General features: G+C 44.0%; 1 protein-coding gene across 26 annotated transcripts in view; it reads left to right on the plus strand.

Annotated features, from left to right (window-relative positions):
* The window catches only part of CLASP2 (cytoplasmic linker associated protein 2), a 2,039,150-nt gene that overhangs the window by 874,335 nt on the left and 1,146,733 nt on the right, over positions 1-18,082 (plus strand). For all 26 annotated transcript variants that reach the window (XM_078688301.1, XM_078688302.1, XM_078688307.1 and 23 more), the window contains one exon: positions 16,614-16,749. In XM_078688301.1, the coding sequence (XP_078544427.1) occupies positions 16,614-16,749 (136 nt within the window). The remainder of the gene's footprint in view (positions 1-16,613; positions 16,750-18,082) is intronic.

Consider the following 18,082-nt stretch of genomic DNA (forward strand, 5'->3'; position numbering starts at 1 on the left):
CTGTGTGTGGCTTCCTCTTTCTGTTTTTCCTCTCTTTTGTTATCTTCTTGTTTTGCCTGCTGCCTCTTTTTTCATTTCTTTGCCTTTACTTCTTCACCTTTATTTCTTTCTTCTTCTCTATTTTTGCATTGCCTCTTTTCCCCACCGCTGCAGCCCCACAGTCCACCTCCCTGCTTGTTCCTGCTCCCTCCTCACAGCTGCTCACCCCCCGGACCACTACCTAATGGCACCAAAGGCAAGCCCGTCTGGGCCCAGTTCCAGGGATCCAGATCCCCCGAACCCACACCGGTATGACCCCAGCACTCTCCACACACTCAACTCTGGGGGCAACAACTGCCAGCTCTTGGTGTCAAGCCTCACCCATGGCCCGATCTCCTGCTGACACTGCTGACGCACCTTAACACACCTCCGGACCCAGACAGCCACCCTCAACCCTCCGTACGCCAACATACTCAAGCCCCTGACCTGCATCCTTCTTAACGTGCGCTACCTGCACTGACACCCAGTTGAAGTTTGGGACGGCCTCCACACCCACTTGCCCGACGTCGTCTTCCTCACAAAGACCTGAACCAGTGCCAGCTCTGCACCCAACATTGCAACCGCCATCCCCCACAGATACAAGATTCTGAGGAAAGACTGCCGAACCGCCCCTGCGGAGGCCTCACCATCTTCCCCAAAAGCTCCCTCTGACTAACGATCACCAACTTTGATAACACAACGCCCCCCCCCCATGGAACACATCCAGATCCAGCTCAACCCCAGAATGATGCTCCGCAGAACACTCACCTACAGACCGCCCAGACACCGCTACCAGTTCACCAACGCCATCCCAGACTACATTACTCCCCACGCCATTGCCTCCATGGACTACATACTGCTTGGTGACCTGAACTTCAGCGACCCCAACACCACCACCCTCCTAGAGAACCTCACCAGCATTAGACTGAAGCAACTCATCTCCACTCTCACTCACACCACAGGGCACACTCTGGACCCCATCTTTGCAGAATGAAACAACATTCACTTCAGTCACATAATGGAACTGCTCTGGATGGATCACAACTGCATCCATTTCGCCTTCTCGAAACCCACTGCACACAAGCGCACATCCCACCTCCCACGGAGCAACTAGAACAAAATCACTGAAAAACACCTCACCTCTACCCTCCGCTGCACTCCTCCCCTACCACAACAGGCACCAACTCAGCAACAAACCACCTTCACCAATGGATCGCCAACTGCGTCAACACACTTGCCGCCCTCCAGAACTCTGCCAGACAACAACGCGAAAGCCCCCTGGTTCACTACGGACCTCTGAGAATCCAAGCGCTCTTGCTGACTGGAGACAACATGGAGAAACTGCAAAACCCCAAAAGTACGCTCCGCCTACAACTCCGCAACCACGAAACACCACCAAGTCATCAAATCAACTAAGAGAAATTTCATCCAAGATCGAATCCTCTCTAACGCCCACAACTACGAAGAACTCTTCGCCATCATACAAGAATTTAACAGACAGCAAAACTACCAACGTCCCTCCCTCCCAAGACCTCTGCAAAAAACTCTGCTTCTTCTCCCACCACAAGATCAAGACGCTCTTAAGACAACTTCGACCACGGCACCGACCCAACACCACCCACGTCATCCACCCGATCCTCCTCACCTGAACCCCTGACACCACAGAAGACACTACACAGACTATGAAAAGCATCCACTCCGGAGCACCAACTGACCCCTGCCCACCGCACATCTTACACAGGGCTGCCACCGGCATTGCACCCGAACTGCGACAAGCGATCAACTGCTCCCTCGAGGCAGCCACATTTCCCGACGACTGGAAATGTGCCGAAGTCAAACCCCTCATCAAGAAGCCCTCTGCAGACCTGACAGACCTCAAGAACTTCAAGCCCATCTCTCTTCTCCCCTTTGCCGCCAAAGTCATTGAGACAATAGTTTTATTTTCAGTTTAAGAATTTTTTATTTGTTTAAAGAAAGTACAATACAAAGATAATATAATAGTGTAATAGAACCAAGAGATATAGATGTGATGCATGTAAAATACAATAAAATAACAGTTCATTGATAGAAAAAGAAATGAGAAGATAGAGATAGGAGAGATAGAGAGAGAAGAAGAGAAGAAGGGAGAAAGAGAGAAGAGGAAAGAAGAAAGGGAAAGAGAAAAAGAAAGGAAGAAAAAAAATAGAAGAGATAGATGTCCAGAGATCAGAGAGGAGGGGGTGATGCAAGATAGTTGGAGAAGGGGAGCCAAAGAAGATCAGATTTAACTTTAGAGAAGACAGAAGTGGAGGAAGCAATAGAGATCCTATGTTCATCACAAACAAAGTTCCACCAAGTATGAACAGATAATTTGGAATTATCCTTCCAACAAGATAGAATTACCTTAAACGCAAGAGCAATAAAAAGATCCAGCAATCTAACATTCGAAGGAGCAATATCAATATCTACCAAAGCAGATCCTAAAAAAACATTCAAGAACGATAAGGGAATAGAGCAATGAAATATACGCATGCAAATGACCCAAACAGAGTTCCAAAAAGCTAAAACAGAGGGACATTCATATAATAAATGCTTAAGTGTACCAGGGAGTGAAGAACATGACCAACATAGAGTATTAGAAGAAGGAGAAAACTTGGCAATACTAAGAGGGGTGAGAATGGATCTATGATAAATAAAGTATAATGATTGAGTAATGCGGGCTGCAATAGACGTCTTAAACAACTTGTTCCAAACACAATTCCAATCATTAACAGATAGAGATATTGACAAGTCAGATTCCCAAGCGAGCTCAGTTGCAGATTTAGACCGTTCCAAAACATTTGAAGATAACAATTTATAGACAAGAGCAGCTTTGGGCTGCCGTAGGGAAAATAAAGGATAAAGGGGAGAGGAAGGAGAGAATGAAGGAAGAGCATCAGAGGAAGGAAAGGTTGATAAGTACGAAGAGATAGCAGCAGTAATAATCCTATATTCCTTGAGAAATGACATGGGTAAATTATACAAAACTTGCATTTCAGAGAAAGAAATAATGGCATTATTGGCGAAGAACTGATGAACAAAGATAATATCCTTTTCTTTCCAGTATTTGTAATAGAAAGATTTGCCCTTATATTTGAGAAATTTGCTATACCATACACAGGATGACAAAAAACATTGGAGTGAAGACAAATCTTTAGCAAATAAATCATGCATTAGAGTTTGAGAATATTTTAAAACTGTATGTTTAGCTAAAAACGAGCAGTTGGACATAAAAACAGTATGTTGGAATGAAAAACCTTGTAACAATGAACGCTCAAAGGTTATCCATTTAGGGGTTGGGGAATCTTGAAAGTCAAATGCTAAAGAAAAGGATTGTTTAATGAGGAAGAGTGCAGAGTGATAGAGCTTGAAATGAGGAAAGCGAACCCCACCTTCCAGTTTAGGGCGTATGAGTTTATGTAAGGCAATACGAGGATGTTTGTTATTCCACAGGAATTTAGAGCAAATGGAGTTTAAACGAGTAAAATATAAATTTGGAATTTTCATGGGGAGCATTGATACAGTATATAGTATGTGAGGCGTAATCATCATTTTAATGGTATCAAGTCTACCCCACCAAGATAAAAATAATGGGGACCAGCCTTGAAGGAGGGATTGAATTTTCTGAGTAAGGGACGCGAATGTGGCTTTAAGGGTATCATTAAGGGATGATGAAAACCAAATGCCCAAGTATTTGATTTTAGATGGACACCAAGCAAAGTCAGTGGAAGAAAACATGTATTGGTAGCAAGTTGAATTTAAAGGCAGTACTTCAGTTTTAGATAAATTGAGTTTATAACCAGAAACTGAGGAGTAAAGGAGGACTTCGTCCATAAATGGGGGAAGAGACATAACAGGATTAGACATGTAGACTAAAATATCATCGGCATAGGCAGACAATTTAGTTTCAACAGAGGAGATTTTAAAACCAGTGATTTGGGGATTAGAACGAATTCGTTCAAGAAATGGTTCAAGGCAAAGTATGAATAGCAACGGGGATAAGGGACACCCTTGTCTCGTCCCCCTACCTAAGGGAAAGAATCTAGAAAATTGGTTATTGACAAAAATACTGGCACGGGGAGCGGAGTATAGGAGTTGAACTAAGGAAATAAAAGAGGGACCAAAACCAAACCATTGCAAGGTGCGGAACATAAATTGCCAGTTAATGCGGTCAAATGCTTTTTCCGCATCTAAGGATAGGGCAGCTAGAGGGGCTTTGAAGTATTTACTATGGGAGATGACATTGGCGAACATACGGGCATTGTCAGCAGCAAGTCTGCCTTTAACAAATCCAACCTGGTCCGTTTTAATTAAAAGTGGGATGATAGAATCAAGACGGGATGCGAGGATTTTGGCAACAATTTTACAATCATAATTGATCAAGGAAATAGGGCGATAATTTTTACACTGGGAATGATCTTTGTCAGGTTTGGGAATTATGACAATGAGAGCATCCAAGAAAGATCCTGAGGCCTTAGCATCAGCAATGAAGGAATTAAACAGTTGTAGTAATTTAGGTACAAAAATAGCATGGAGGGCAGAGTAAAACTCAATTGGTAGTCCATCAGGACCAGGAGCTTTCGATTTTTTGAGGGAGTTGATGGCCAGAAGTATTTCTTGAGGGGTAATATCCTTTTCTAATTGTTCAAATTCATCAGGGAGTGTAGGAGGAGGGGGGAGATTGTCAAAAAAAGAGGAGAAATTTTGTTCAGTGGGGTGAGTATCATCAGTATACAGATTGCGATAATAGGCGTGAAAAACATCTGCAATATCATCATCAGAGGTAGCCAATGAATTTGTAGAATCATTCTGGATAGGGCCCACAGTTTTACGCTCAGATTTGATTTTTAGATAATTTGCTAGCATTTTACCAGCCTTATTCTGACCTCCATGGAATTTAGATTTAATTTTCAATAAAGTGTTACATGCTTCAGTTGTGGCTATTTTATTCAGTTCAGATTTAGCTTTAACAAGATTATGGAGGGCAGTAGAATCTTTGGAGGAGAAGTACATATGTTCCAGTTTCTTAATGGAAGTGAGTTTTTCCGAGTATTTAGATAAATTAAGTTTCTTCTTTTTAGAGACATACGAGATTGTAAAAGCTCTCAGGGCGGCTTTGAAGGCATCCCAGTTATTCGGAACTGATGTGTCCGCAGGAACATTAAAAGTAAAAAATTCAGCTATAAAAGTCTGAACCTCCTTCATAAAAACAACATCTGACAAAAGGAAGGGGTTGAATTTCCAACGACTGAAACTAGACGAGGTACATGTAAGATCAAGGGTTGCAAAGACGGGAGCATGGTCCGAAATAAAAATAGAACCAATTTCAGATTTATGTAATGTGGGGAGGAGAGATTTACTAACTAGAATATAATCAATTCTAGATCTGGTATGATGTACATTTGAATAAAACGTGTATTCCAAGGTGTCAGGATTACAAGTTTTCCATACATCATATAGGGGACGGGAGGAGATGGCAGATTGGAAACATTTGTGGGTTTTGTCAGGTGTAAATTTAGCGGAGGAGAGTCGATCAGAAAAGGGATCCAACCATTGGTTAAAATCTCCAGAAATAACAATATTGGGACAGTCAATAGAGGAAATAAGAATTTTAACCTCATTCCAAAAGTCAGGAGAAGGGCGGGTAGGGCCATAGATGTTCAGAAAAACCAGTGTCTTAGTTTGGATAACAACTGTAGCCATAACCCAACGACCTTCAGTATCAGCCTTGGAGGAGAGAATTTGGGCACATAGACCTTTATGAAATAAAATTGCAACACCTCCCTTGTTATTAACTGCAGGAGAATAAACCACCTGACCCACCCATTGTCTCTTAAGCTTAGAGGATTCCAAGTCCGTGCAGTGGGTCTCTTGAAGACAGGCAACCTGTGAATTAAGCTTGGATAAATGGGACAATACCTTTTGACGCTTGACAGGGTGACCCAGACCACGAACGTTCCACGTGACAAGATTACACATGATGGAAGGTGAGGAAGGGGGCGAACAACCAGGATGAACACATTGCAGGAGAATAACTAAAAAAAGAGAGATAAGCAAAACAAACATTAGATATATAGAAAATATGCAGGAAAAGTACATTAATTAAGAAAAATATGCCACAAAATACCAGAGACGAACTAACAAGGAACGAATAATGAAAATCAAGGAGTAGTATATTCAAAAGAGAAAGAAAAGGGAAAGAGATATCAAACAAAAATACCGAATGGTAGAACACGAAAAGGAGGACTAGAGGGAGAGAAGAAGAGAGATAGAAGAGGAAAGAGAAATAAGTATACAGATCAAGGCCAGAACGCCAGACCTGAGAAGAACGAAAACACCAAAACATCTGGAGCGAGGAGACGCCAAAGGAGAAGCGGACCCACCCAGAACATCAGGAGAGAAGGAGAGAATGACCAGGAGCAACACAACATAAAGAAGGAAAACATGCTGAGGCTAGAGACAATATAAGATTTCAGCAGAAAGCTGGCAGCAAAAGAGAAACAAAGGATGCCCAAGGGAGGCATCAGGTGGTAACGTCCATATTAGGTGAAGAGGCAGATTGCAGGTACTCGTGCAGCTTCTGAGGGTCGTCGAATGTGCGGACACGGCCATTATGGGTAATTTTGCAAAGGCAAGGGTGTAGAATTCCATATTGAATATTTAACTGTCGCATCTGAGGACGGAGATTCAGAAATTTCTTGCGGCGGGCATTGGTGGCATTAGACAAGTCTTGAGAAATAAAGATGTTATGACCCGACCACACAAGGCAACGTTTGATCCTGGCAGCTTTGAGAACAGTCATTAATTCAGTAAATTCGAGGAAGAGGAGTATGATACCTCGAGGCTTAGAGGCATTAGAGGTAGGACGTCCAAGACGGTGAGCTCTTTGGATATTTAGTGGATGAACATTAGGTTGGAGATCAAGTAGCTCATGCAGGAGACGACGAATGAAAGACACCATGTCAGACCCCTCAAGATTCTCCGGAACTCCGTAAACACGTAGGTTGTTCCTACGATTGCGATTTTCAAGGTCCTCTGTGTGTAGTTTGAGCTGCTTGATTTCCTTTTCCAGGAGGGGTATCTTGGTGGAGACATCTTGAATGTCACTAACACGCTGTTCCAGACTCAAGACCTTGCCTTCCATTACAACCCACCTCTCTTCAATCTGCTTCAGTTTCTCATTGGTGGCAGACATAAAAGGTTGGAGACCTCGAACCTCCTCTAAGATGGAATCCAGGATAGGATTCGGAGACGTGTGAATCGGAGACGGGGGGTCATTCTTGAGGCGCTTGGGTGTGGTTCCTGTATTCGACGACTTCAAGCTGCCGGTGACATGCGTCATTATTCCAGTGTAGGGGCACCCCAATAGCACAAAAGAAAAATGAGTGAAAAGGAGGAGTAATGCGAACAGGCAGTACTTAAAAAGTCACCAAGCGCAGAGGAAATCCTCAGAGAGGAGGAAACTAGAAATTACACCACTGAAAAACGTAACGAACTATAATAGGTTAGACTGGCTTCTCAAATGAGCAAGGTGAGGGAAGCCACAATAGGTGATATATAGAATATTTCAGCACAGCGTCCATGAGAGGTCATGTGTAAAAGGAAGCACTGAAGCACCTCATCACAGCAGTAGAGCAAGCAGGAAATCAGGATACCCCTGTGACACACTTAGGAAAATGGCGGTCTACCCTTATTGAGGTATAAAGTCACGTGAAGAAATAGTATTCACCGAAGGAGGAGCCTGTGGTGAGGATACGCCATACCTTATGAGGGGATGCAGTGAGGTGAAGCATGAAGAGGGAACCGTTCTGCAGAGAGCCTGAGGCAGCAATAAAGCCGTGACGAGAGACGCGGGCTCCGCGACTCAAAATGGCGGCCGCCCACGTCCCGATGTCGTTGCGGGAAGAGAGGCTCAAAAGACTGCAGAAACGGCGTTCGGATCCTCAGAGCTGCAATAAAACGCCGCCGTACATGTTCCGGCGAATACAAATGCAGGATTCCAGCCTCAAAACAAGAGGAAGCAGGGTCAGAGAGCCATTGGAGTCCGTCGCTCTCCGGAGCTCACGGAAGAGCCGCCATCTCGCGTCGGCGCGTAAGCCACGCCCCATTGAGACAATAGTTAACACCCAGTTAGCGCACTTCATAGAAACCAACAACAAACTTGACTCCTCTTAGTGCGGATTCCTTAGCAAACACAGCACCGAGACCACCCTCATGGCCACCACTGACGACGTCCGCACCCTTCTTGACCAAAGACACACTGCAACCCTCATCCTCCTAGACTTCTTAGCAGACTTCGACACCGTATTCTACCGCACACTAGCCACCAGACTCCATGATGCCGGCATCCAGAGAACTGCCTTAAACTGGATTCACTCTTTCCTCTCATGCAGAACACAAAGAATAAGACTCCTGCCCTTCCTCTCTGAACCTTCAGAGATCAGATTCGGAGTAATCCAACGATCCTCCCTCAGCCCAATGCTCTTCAATGTCTACATGGCCCCCTCGCAACCATCGTCAGAAAACACGGTCTCAACATAGTCTCATACCCTGATGACACCCAACTCATCCTTTCCCTCACCAGGGAACCTGGCATCAACGAGCACAGCCTTCAAGAGGGGATGAAGAACATTGCATCCTAAAAGAGCAGCAGCTCAACTCTGAGAAAGCAGAAGTCCTCATTATTGGATTCACCACCTCCCCATGGGACAGCACCTAGTGACTGCCTGCCCTCGGAAGCCCACCCACCCCGACGGACCATGCTCGAAACCTCAGCATCATTCTGGTTTCTTCACTCACCATAAACCGTCAGATCAACGCTGTGTCCTCCACATGCTCGGAATCAACAAAACTCTTCTCCGCAAACTCCAGACCGTCCAGAACGCCACAGCCAGACTCGTCCTCGACATCCCACGACACGACCACATCACCCCACAACTCCAACCTCCACTGGTTCCCTGTCGAAAAAAGAATAACCTTCAGACTGCTCACCCACGCCTACAAAGCCCTCCACATCACAGGACCCCAATACCTCAATGAAAGAATCTCCTTCCACGCCCCCAAGAGAAATCTCCGCTCTGCCGACCTAGCCCTAGCCACTGTCCCCCGCATCTACTAGACCAGATCGGATGGTAGGTCCTTCTCCTACATCATGGCCATGACCTGGAGCGAACTCCCCCTCCGCATCATACAGAGTCTGACACTGCATCTATTCAGAGAAGAGCTCAAGACCTGGCTCTGCGGATGACCACATTGGTGCTCGAGCACCCCCGACCCAGCACCTTGAGACCCTCTCGGGTGAGTAGCGTGCTTTAAAAATCCCTGGTTGATTGAGAAGTTCGAGCTGCTCACTTTGGCTCAAGTATTGCCTGCCCTGGTCCCATGAGACTGGTAGTGTTGGATTTGCAGGGTGCCTATTTGCATATTCCCATTGTGCCTGCGGTGTCCAGTAGGCCACTAGCACTTTTCATTCATTGTACTCCCCTTTGGCCTTATCAGCTCCCCTCGGGTGTTCACCAAGGCTCATCTGCGCAGATTAAGGATGACAGTATACCCCTATCTCAATAACTGAATACGGGATTACCTCAGGCTGTCATTGCCCACCTCCAGACTATGTCAAACCTGCATTCGCTGGAGTTCACTATCAGTGGGCCAGAGTCACACCTGACTTCCTCTTATTGGAGCTGTTCTGGACACAGTGCAGTTTCATACTTATCCTCACAAGCAGGGGGTCCAGGATATTCAGTCTATGATTCCGATGTTTCAGCCCGTATTCTGGATTTCAGTCAGAATGACTCTGAGCCTGCTGGGCCTCATGGCCTCCTGCATTCTGCTATTGATGAAAGCTAGATGGTATATGCAGGCTCTGCAGTGGGGCCTTTAGTTTTAGTGGACACAGCATCAGGGGAACCTTTCAGACATGGTCCAGATCTCATAGAGAACTGCAAAGGTCCCTCAGCGATGGTTAATGAACCGCAAATGGATCAAAGGCAGAACTCTCTCTCTTCCCCAACCAGATCTCACAGTAGTGACAGATGCGTCACTCTTGGGATGGGGGTGAATCTTGGCGAGGTGGAGATCATAGGACTCTGGTCTCCGGTGGAATCTGGACTCCTCATAAATATGCTGTAGCTCCAAGAGATCTGATTCACATTGAGAGCCATTCTACCCTCCATCAAGGGAAGGCTGGTACAAGTGCTCACAGACACCACCTCTGCCATGTGGTACTGCAACAAACAGGGCAGTGTGGGGTTGAGGACCCTTTGTAAAGGGGCCCTGCATCGCTAGTAATTGCTGTATCAGCAGGGCTTATCCCTGGTGGTTCAACAGCTGGCAGGTTCTCTGAACTCCAGAGCGGGCAAATTCATCTGTCTATGCCTAGCTTATTACGAAAGGCGTCTCTATCCAGAGGTGGAAAAAGATTTCTTTCAGCAGTGGAGAGAGCCTTGGTTAGATCTGTTAGCCTCTTCTGAGAGCGTGCAATGTCAGCAGTTTTACGTGCTGGAGTTTCCAAGGCGGCTCTTGTTCAGAGATGATTTTTGTCTTGAGTGGAGCTTAAGCCTCCTGTATGCCACTTCTGCCCAGAGTTATTAAAAAATCAAGAACATCCAGCCCCAAATCATCCTTGTGGCTCCAGACTGGGCAAGGAGAGTCTGGGATACGATTTAGAGCACTGGCCAAGAAGCAGCCCCCCGAGGGCTTCAGGGATCATTCCACCAGGGCTAAAGCTGCTACCACTACTTTAACATGTGAGGTCCCAGTCCTGGAAATCTCCTGTCTGGACAGTCAGGTCAAACGGGGATGTGCACTTCCCCCGCTTGGTTCTGCAGGACTTTTTAGTATAGAATTTGTCTGCAGCCCACCATCAGGGATGGTATTTCCTATGTATCGTTTCAAAGGTAACGAATCTGCGGCTAGATGTCTTTATCATATGAACAAGTTACTTAACTTTGGTTATGCTTCAGCTGTTGGAGACAAGATCTAGCTGCAGATTCTTTATTGACTCACCCATCCTCCCCGCTCTGCGAACAAGTTTCTAGGGTCAGGGTTTATCCTTTTCAGTGTCCCAGTTTAGATATACCAGTATCAGTGCACTTCATGGCTCTGTTCTCCTGGAGTTCAAAGTCGTGGATAGTAATTAATGTCAGCAGGCTGAGGTGGCACCTTTAAAGGTGACGCAGATGTCGCGTCAGGCGTGGATGCCGCAGTACGGACCTTCCGACGCCACTTACCAGTGCGCAGGGGTACTGCTCACACAGATCCAGTCTGATGCCTGGGAAATTTAAAAGTAAGGAATCTGCTGCTAGACCTTGTCTCTACCTGATAATGCATTTCCAAAGGTAAGTAACTTTTTCAACATCCCAGATCCTATGCGTGCCACCATTGTACAGCTTATACATGTCCATTGAGGAACTACAACATTATGCCCAGGTTCTGTCCGAAAATACACATTTGCCTCAAACATTGTGAGAAATAACTGGAAAAGGGTCTACACTGTCCACTGAAGTGGCTGAGCTCCAACATAGTGTTACAGATACTGAAGAAGTTGGAATGCACACTTTGAAGGCAGTCAGGGAGCATGAAAGTCAGTTTGCACTGGTTTAGTCTAAATTAGAGGATTTGGAGAGTCGCCAATGCCGCAACAATAAAGGTCTGGGAATATCAGAGAGGAAAGAAGGGGGTGACTCTGTCAGTTCATTATATAACTGTTCCAACTTGCATTTCCTGATCTGTCGGACTGGGATCTGAACTGTCAGATAAAAGGATCAGACTGGCTTCTTGTTTCTTGTAGTGGGCCACTTCCAAAACGAATAGTACCCGGCCCCCAACCTATTCTGTTGTACTGTGGCTACCTTCTTTTGTGAAAAACAATATATTTGAATTACTGTTGACACAATATCCTTTTATGTGTGGTTGTATTTCTGTAAGCTAACAATAGATCGCAGATGAAAGCTGGGACAGATGATCAACCAATTGAAAGCAGCCGGGCCCAAGTATTCCTTCAGGAGCCTGCACACTTAAAAAGCCAGCGGGATGATAAAACAAGGATTTGTTTTACAGAGAGCGATGCCACCAGTGGCCTTCAGCATTGGCAAGAGCACACTCAGTCGTGTATCAGGGGTATAATACTTATGAAATTAGCATCCCCAGATTCCTTGCTCTCCCTGTTGACTATCACCTTGTAGATTTGACTATTTAACACAGTGTTCAGATGTTTCAGTGCTCGGTTAACCATATTTACACTAAGCAAGTTTGATTATATTATATGTTATATAAATATCATGACTGGATACTTATTTACCTTGCTCAATATTTGTTTAGCATCTTAGGAATTTATGGAAATAAATGATCATTTTCACAGCGGTGAGTGTGGGGAGTAGGGGTCACACTGAGGGTGAGTTGTCACGCTGAGGGGGAGTTGGGCCGAGCTGATGGCTGGCCTTAAGGGCAGAAAGAGTGGGTGGGTTTAATTTTTTTCTCTAAGTGCTGTAGCTGGGAGGGGTGGTTGGGGGGTGTTGCTGGTCTGCGTATTCAAATATTCTTTTGCTGGTATGTAACTTTTCTTTTTTCTGGGTGGGCTTTGGGAGAGAAGTCGGATGAAATGACTTTGTATTGTCACATAATCTCTTGCTGCGGGGTGGATTCCCTTCATATTCGTCATGTTACAGTGGAGTGCTACAGATGAAATCAGTGTGCACTGGTTCACTTTCAATTGATGTGCTGGAATGTGGTAGGTTTGAATTGGCCCGTGAAATGTTGTTTGGTCAGAGAGGAAATATACATTTACATACCACATATGTTGTGTCTCTTGGAGACTTATCTTGTATTCAAAGATAGGGCATTGTTAAAGCAGTTAGAATATTATATGTAATAGCAAACAATTTTCTATTTGCAGGGTAGCTATACTTGGTGCAAGACAATTCGTATATAAAATTCTTAAAACCATGGCTGATGCTAAGGGGAGATGAACAGTTGCACAAGTCCTAGTACTGTATAGAAGATATACTATGAAATATATACTATCTGTGAACTGTGCAGTCCGAGTAAGGATGACCTCAATCTTTTTGATGCTTTGAACCCTGAATTAGCACATTGGTCCAGGGAACTGATGTTACTGGGTGATTTTAATTGCGTTATGAATTATGGACATGACGAACTGTGGTACCCCATACTGCATGGTAAAACTAGGAAACCTATTATAGATATAATACAGATGAATGGTTTAGTTGATGTATGGAGGTCTCTTAACCCGGATAGGCCAGGCTATATTTTTTTCTCTGCACTGCATAGACGTACCTCCCAAATAGATATGGTTCTTATTGTCTAGGTACTGATTCAGCAAGTTAAATAGAGGTTTGTCCTAAGATTACTTCAGATCATAATCCCATATTGGTAACACTTCAGTTATCGGGTGCTAGCCTGGGCAGGTATTGTTTCATGTTTCCTAGATCAATATTATCAAATACAGATTATAGAACCCGGATAATTACCCTTTTAAGGAAATTTATTACAATAAATGTTGGGTCATTACCCCCACATATGGTTTGAGATGCCATAAAGCTTATATTTACGGGGTTACTGTGCAGTTCATACTAGATTTAAGTAAGCTACAGAAAAACAGGATGCATTATTTGTATTTAGGAAATGGAACAGTGGCATGCCTAAGCTACTCTAGATAAAAGCCCAGACTAACAGGGGATGTATGTAAAATTGTTGAACTATCCAAGTATAACTGACTGGGATAACAAAGAGAATGCTGCTGCCACGTACAAAGCCATCAAGGAACTTTAATATGAATCTGGGGAGAGAATGGGAAGGATGCTAGCTTTCCAGATTGCAAAAAGGAGGCATCGGAATAAAATAAAATGTATTCGGGACAAGGCAGGAAAATCCCACCATGGCACACAAGCTGTGCTTGAACAATTTAGAGATTTCTATTAACTCGTTCCGTGCTTCGCAAGCACTACCTCGCTGGTGGTGTGCACGTCTGTTGGCCGACGCAGCCTCCAATTCTCCCGCACTGCAGGAGAATTTGCCGTGCAGTTAAGGGTTTAAGAGATCTATGTCTAGTCTCCACTGTCTAGGCAAAGTGAAATAGATGATTGTTTACAATCTGTGGGGTTATCGCATGTGAGTTTACAACAGTCACAGGCCTTAGAGGATGGTATTAGTGTCACAGGTTGAGGCAGCAATCGGTTCTCTTCCCTCTGGAAAAGCAGCTAAACTAAACCACTAGATATTCATGGAAGTACTAATCCATGTCTTCATGTTAGTGGTTTCTAGTATTCATAAAGGCGGTGGCATTCCGTCTTCCTGGAATTATAATAATATAACCATCTTAAAAAAAAAAAAAAAAAAAAGAGAGAAACCACCTGAAGAAAAAAGGTCATACTGACCCATTTCTTCGTTAAAATCAGACGCTAAAATTTATGCCGACATTTTGCCCTCCCGGCTTGCTACAGAAATTCATAATTTGTTATCGCCACAGCAACACAGAGACTACCTTTCATGTAAATACTGCTATTGCGGTTTTTGGTATGGACAAGGTTAGAGGGAGCCTTTTTGATGCTGAGAACACCCAATTGGTGTTCTTTGACATGTCTATGGGCAACTATGCGTTCTATGGGTATTGGTAACAGATACATACTTTTAATCGGATTGTCTGAAAGAGGTAAAGAAATGTGGTATTACAGACGCCTGACGCTACTAATGGAATACAATTTTTTCAAGCAATTAAATGGGGCTATCCCTAGTTTGATAGGGAGGATGTAAGAGAGACAGGCGGGCCATTTGCTTTTTTGAAGCTCCCTTTTAATTGGGCAGATTTCCTCTGCCGGATTTAAAGGCCTATTTTTGGAGCTGTATTTGAAACTAGTATTGGGAACCTCCTAACTGGCCATAACCCTTATTCTTATGCTTTAATCCTAAAGAAATGGCTAGGGGGGCTGATTTCAAGTTTCTTTTAATTTCTAATCAAAATAACTTAAAATTGCAATGTGTTAAGATTGTTAAAGACATATGTAATATTTGGGTTTAAATGTGCTCTAACTGCTCCATAGCGCTCTTTCACACCTCTGTTGGGTTACCCTAATTTCCCTTCCATCTTCCATGACAGATCCTGAATTAGATCTTGGCGGTTGGGTTACTCTGTCACAACGGTGACGGATATCCCTTCTGCCAAAATATAAATCTCATATGATATCATGAGATTTATATTTTGGCAGATGGGATATACCTCACCGTTGTGACAAAGTAATACGTCTGCCGAGATGTAAATCAGGCCCTCAGTTGCCAGATTATGGTATGATCACAACCTGAAAACTGTTGGGTGGCTACATGTTAATCATTGGTTATGTAAGTTTGCTGTATTACGAATACTTTATGATCAGCCACAAGAGTAATTTTTCAAGTATATTAAAATTCGGGTTTGTTTTCTACATAATAATCCTGTTTACAACGCTGCTTTTACTGACCTGGAAGCTCTAATATATTTGTATACTACAGAGGGTATGCTAACGGTTAGCGAATTATATAGTATTATGTGCAATAGCAGAGAGAGTAGAAAATCTGACAAGTCTTGCAAGTAAGTGGAACCGCAGGATTGGTCAGATTGTCCAGCCAAAAGAAATATCTAATGCTTTCGATATCATAAATGCTTAAGTGGTCTCAGTCACCCTTTAGCTTCAGTAGTACAAAACCCTCTGTATATTATACTATACACCAGAGTTAATTGATGAGTGGGACACTAATAATGTTAGTAGTGAGAGCTATTGCCCAAAGTGTGGGATACTAGCAGCAGATATTGTGCACATTTGCTGGCTGTCCCTCTCCGCATGAGTATTAGTGTAATGTATGTGCACTGCTTTCCCAGCACTTGGGGTTTGATGTACAGTTTTTTATAAAGGATGTTATTGTGGCATTCAAACCTGATATTTGCCCCAGGTGTTCTACCATAATCTCAGTCGCAATTATATCGGCTCATTGGTGCATCGCAAGGGAGAGCTTAGTTTCACATCCTGTAGAGTATGTGATTGATGGGCAGTTGTCTGCAGGTATACTAGTTTAAGGCAGGTATTCGGAGGCTAAAGGGCAACAAGGGGTATTTACTACTCAACTGTACTTAGGCCACAGCATATAGCTGATGATGAATACTCTGTTTGATGATGAATACTCTGTTTTATAAATGCTTGGTTTATTTTAATTTACTTTTGGCACTCTGCTATATCTGGTTATTGTTTACTATCTTTCTTATGTATTGACAGTGTTTGTGGTTAAATTAATTTACTAAGATGAAATATGATATGTATAAACTTAACTACTTAAAAAATAATAAATACAATATTTAAATAAAGAAGGCAGGACCAATGAAGGCAGAAGCCAGTGTTGTTACTCTAAGGCAGGCTTTCAGGGCATGTGCCAAACTGATGCCCATGCAAAGGACTGAGAGTTGCCGGCCCCTCAAAAAATATGCCAGTGTAGCCCACCGAGCACCCTCCAAAACATATTTAGCATTGATTTTAGTAACACACAAATATAGGTTTGTCATGAAATCTAAATTTTTTTTTTCTCTTAAACAGACATATCTCAACAATTTTGGGCAACAAGTTTGACCATGGAGCAGAATCCATTGTGCCTCCTCTTTTTAATCTGGTTCCCAACAGCGCCAAAGTCATGGCTACCTCAGGGTGCGCTGCAATTCGAATAATCATTCGAGTAAGTGATATCCATTTGAATTAATTTTTATTTGTAATTTTATTAACTGTGAAACAGGCTTTTAAGGGATTCAAAGTGTACTTTTAACGTAATCATAGTCAGCATTTAAATAAAAATTCCACAAAATAAAGCATTTCTGTTAACAGATACATTTGTAAAACATGTAAAATGCATAACTGTTTATTAGATTTAGGTTGAGCTGAATATGTAAATCGAATTCTGATGGATACTTCTGCCTGTGGATTCCTCACCTTTTGAATACGTGCCAGCATTCCCCAGGAAAATACTTTCCTAGCTCTCCCACGTCGATGAGGATATCACAACGGACAGGCTCCGCTCGCGGCACCGTATGACCTCATCGGAGCCACAAAAGGACCTTGACGGCGTGCTGACGTCAGTTCCCTTTTTTCCGTGCCGTCGACGCTTAACGTTTTTTTCTAGGGCGCCATTTTCATCGAGGAAAACTTCATACCTCTTTATTGTTACAGAATGTCTACTTCCAGAAAGACTAGATTAAATCCCTGCAGAGAGTGTGGAGGACACATGTCAATCACGGATCCACACGATGACTGCCTTTGGTGTCTATCTTCGGATCACGATGTCGAGGATTGCCGGAGCTGCAGGAAAATGAATCCGAAGGCAATCGAGGAGCGTGAGGCCAAGTTGTTTATGGCCAAAAAGGAGAAGAGAGGTAGGAAGAGAGTGAAGTCTTCGTCTTCTCACTCTTCAAGGTCGAAGAAGCACAAGAAATCTAAGAGAAGACATACCTCTTGTCATCATTCTTCGAAGGCCAGGGTTTCGAGGTAGAGGTCGCCGACTCCGGCTGAGTGACCTCGAAGGAAGGACTTTATCTCTCGATCTCCTTCTCCTCGTCGCCGGATTCAGATGCTTCTTTGCAGCATGAACGTTCACCGGCTCCAGCGACGACGACGGCGCCTGGTGAGTCTTCTCCAGTCCATGAGGCTTCACCTGTGCGGGCGCCGTCCCCGGCTCCGCAGGCTCCAGTTCGACCTCAGGTGCGTCCCCTTCAGGAAGGTGCAAATCCATATCCTCCTTTTCCTGCTCCTTGGGCTGATTTGTCGCATTTTCTAAATGCAATGTTTAGTATGTTTGCCAGAGCCTCTACTCCATCCGGCAGGCCTTCAGGCCCTGTGGGTCCTTTGGCTTTTAACCTGGGTGTTCCTAAGTTCTATCCCCAGGCTCTTTTCATGCCATTCTTGCCGTCGACTCCGGCTTGGCATTTCCCAGAGCCGAGAACCTCTACTCCGGAACTTCGGACTCCTTCGGCTGCTAAGTGGACTCCGCCTTGAGTTCGATCGACTTCGAGGTTTGA

This window comes from Lissotriton helveticus, chromosome 4_1 (assembly GCF_964261635.1).
Source record: "Lissotriton helveticus chromosome 4_1, aLisHel1.1, whole genome shotgun sequence".
NCBI lineage: Eukaryota > Metazoa > Chordata > Amphibia > Caudata > Salamandridae > Lissotriton > Lissotriton helveticus.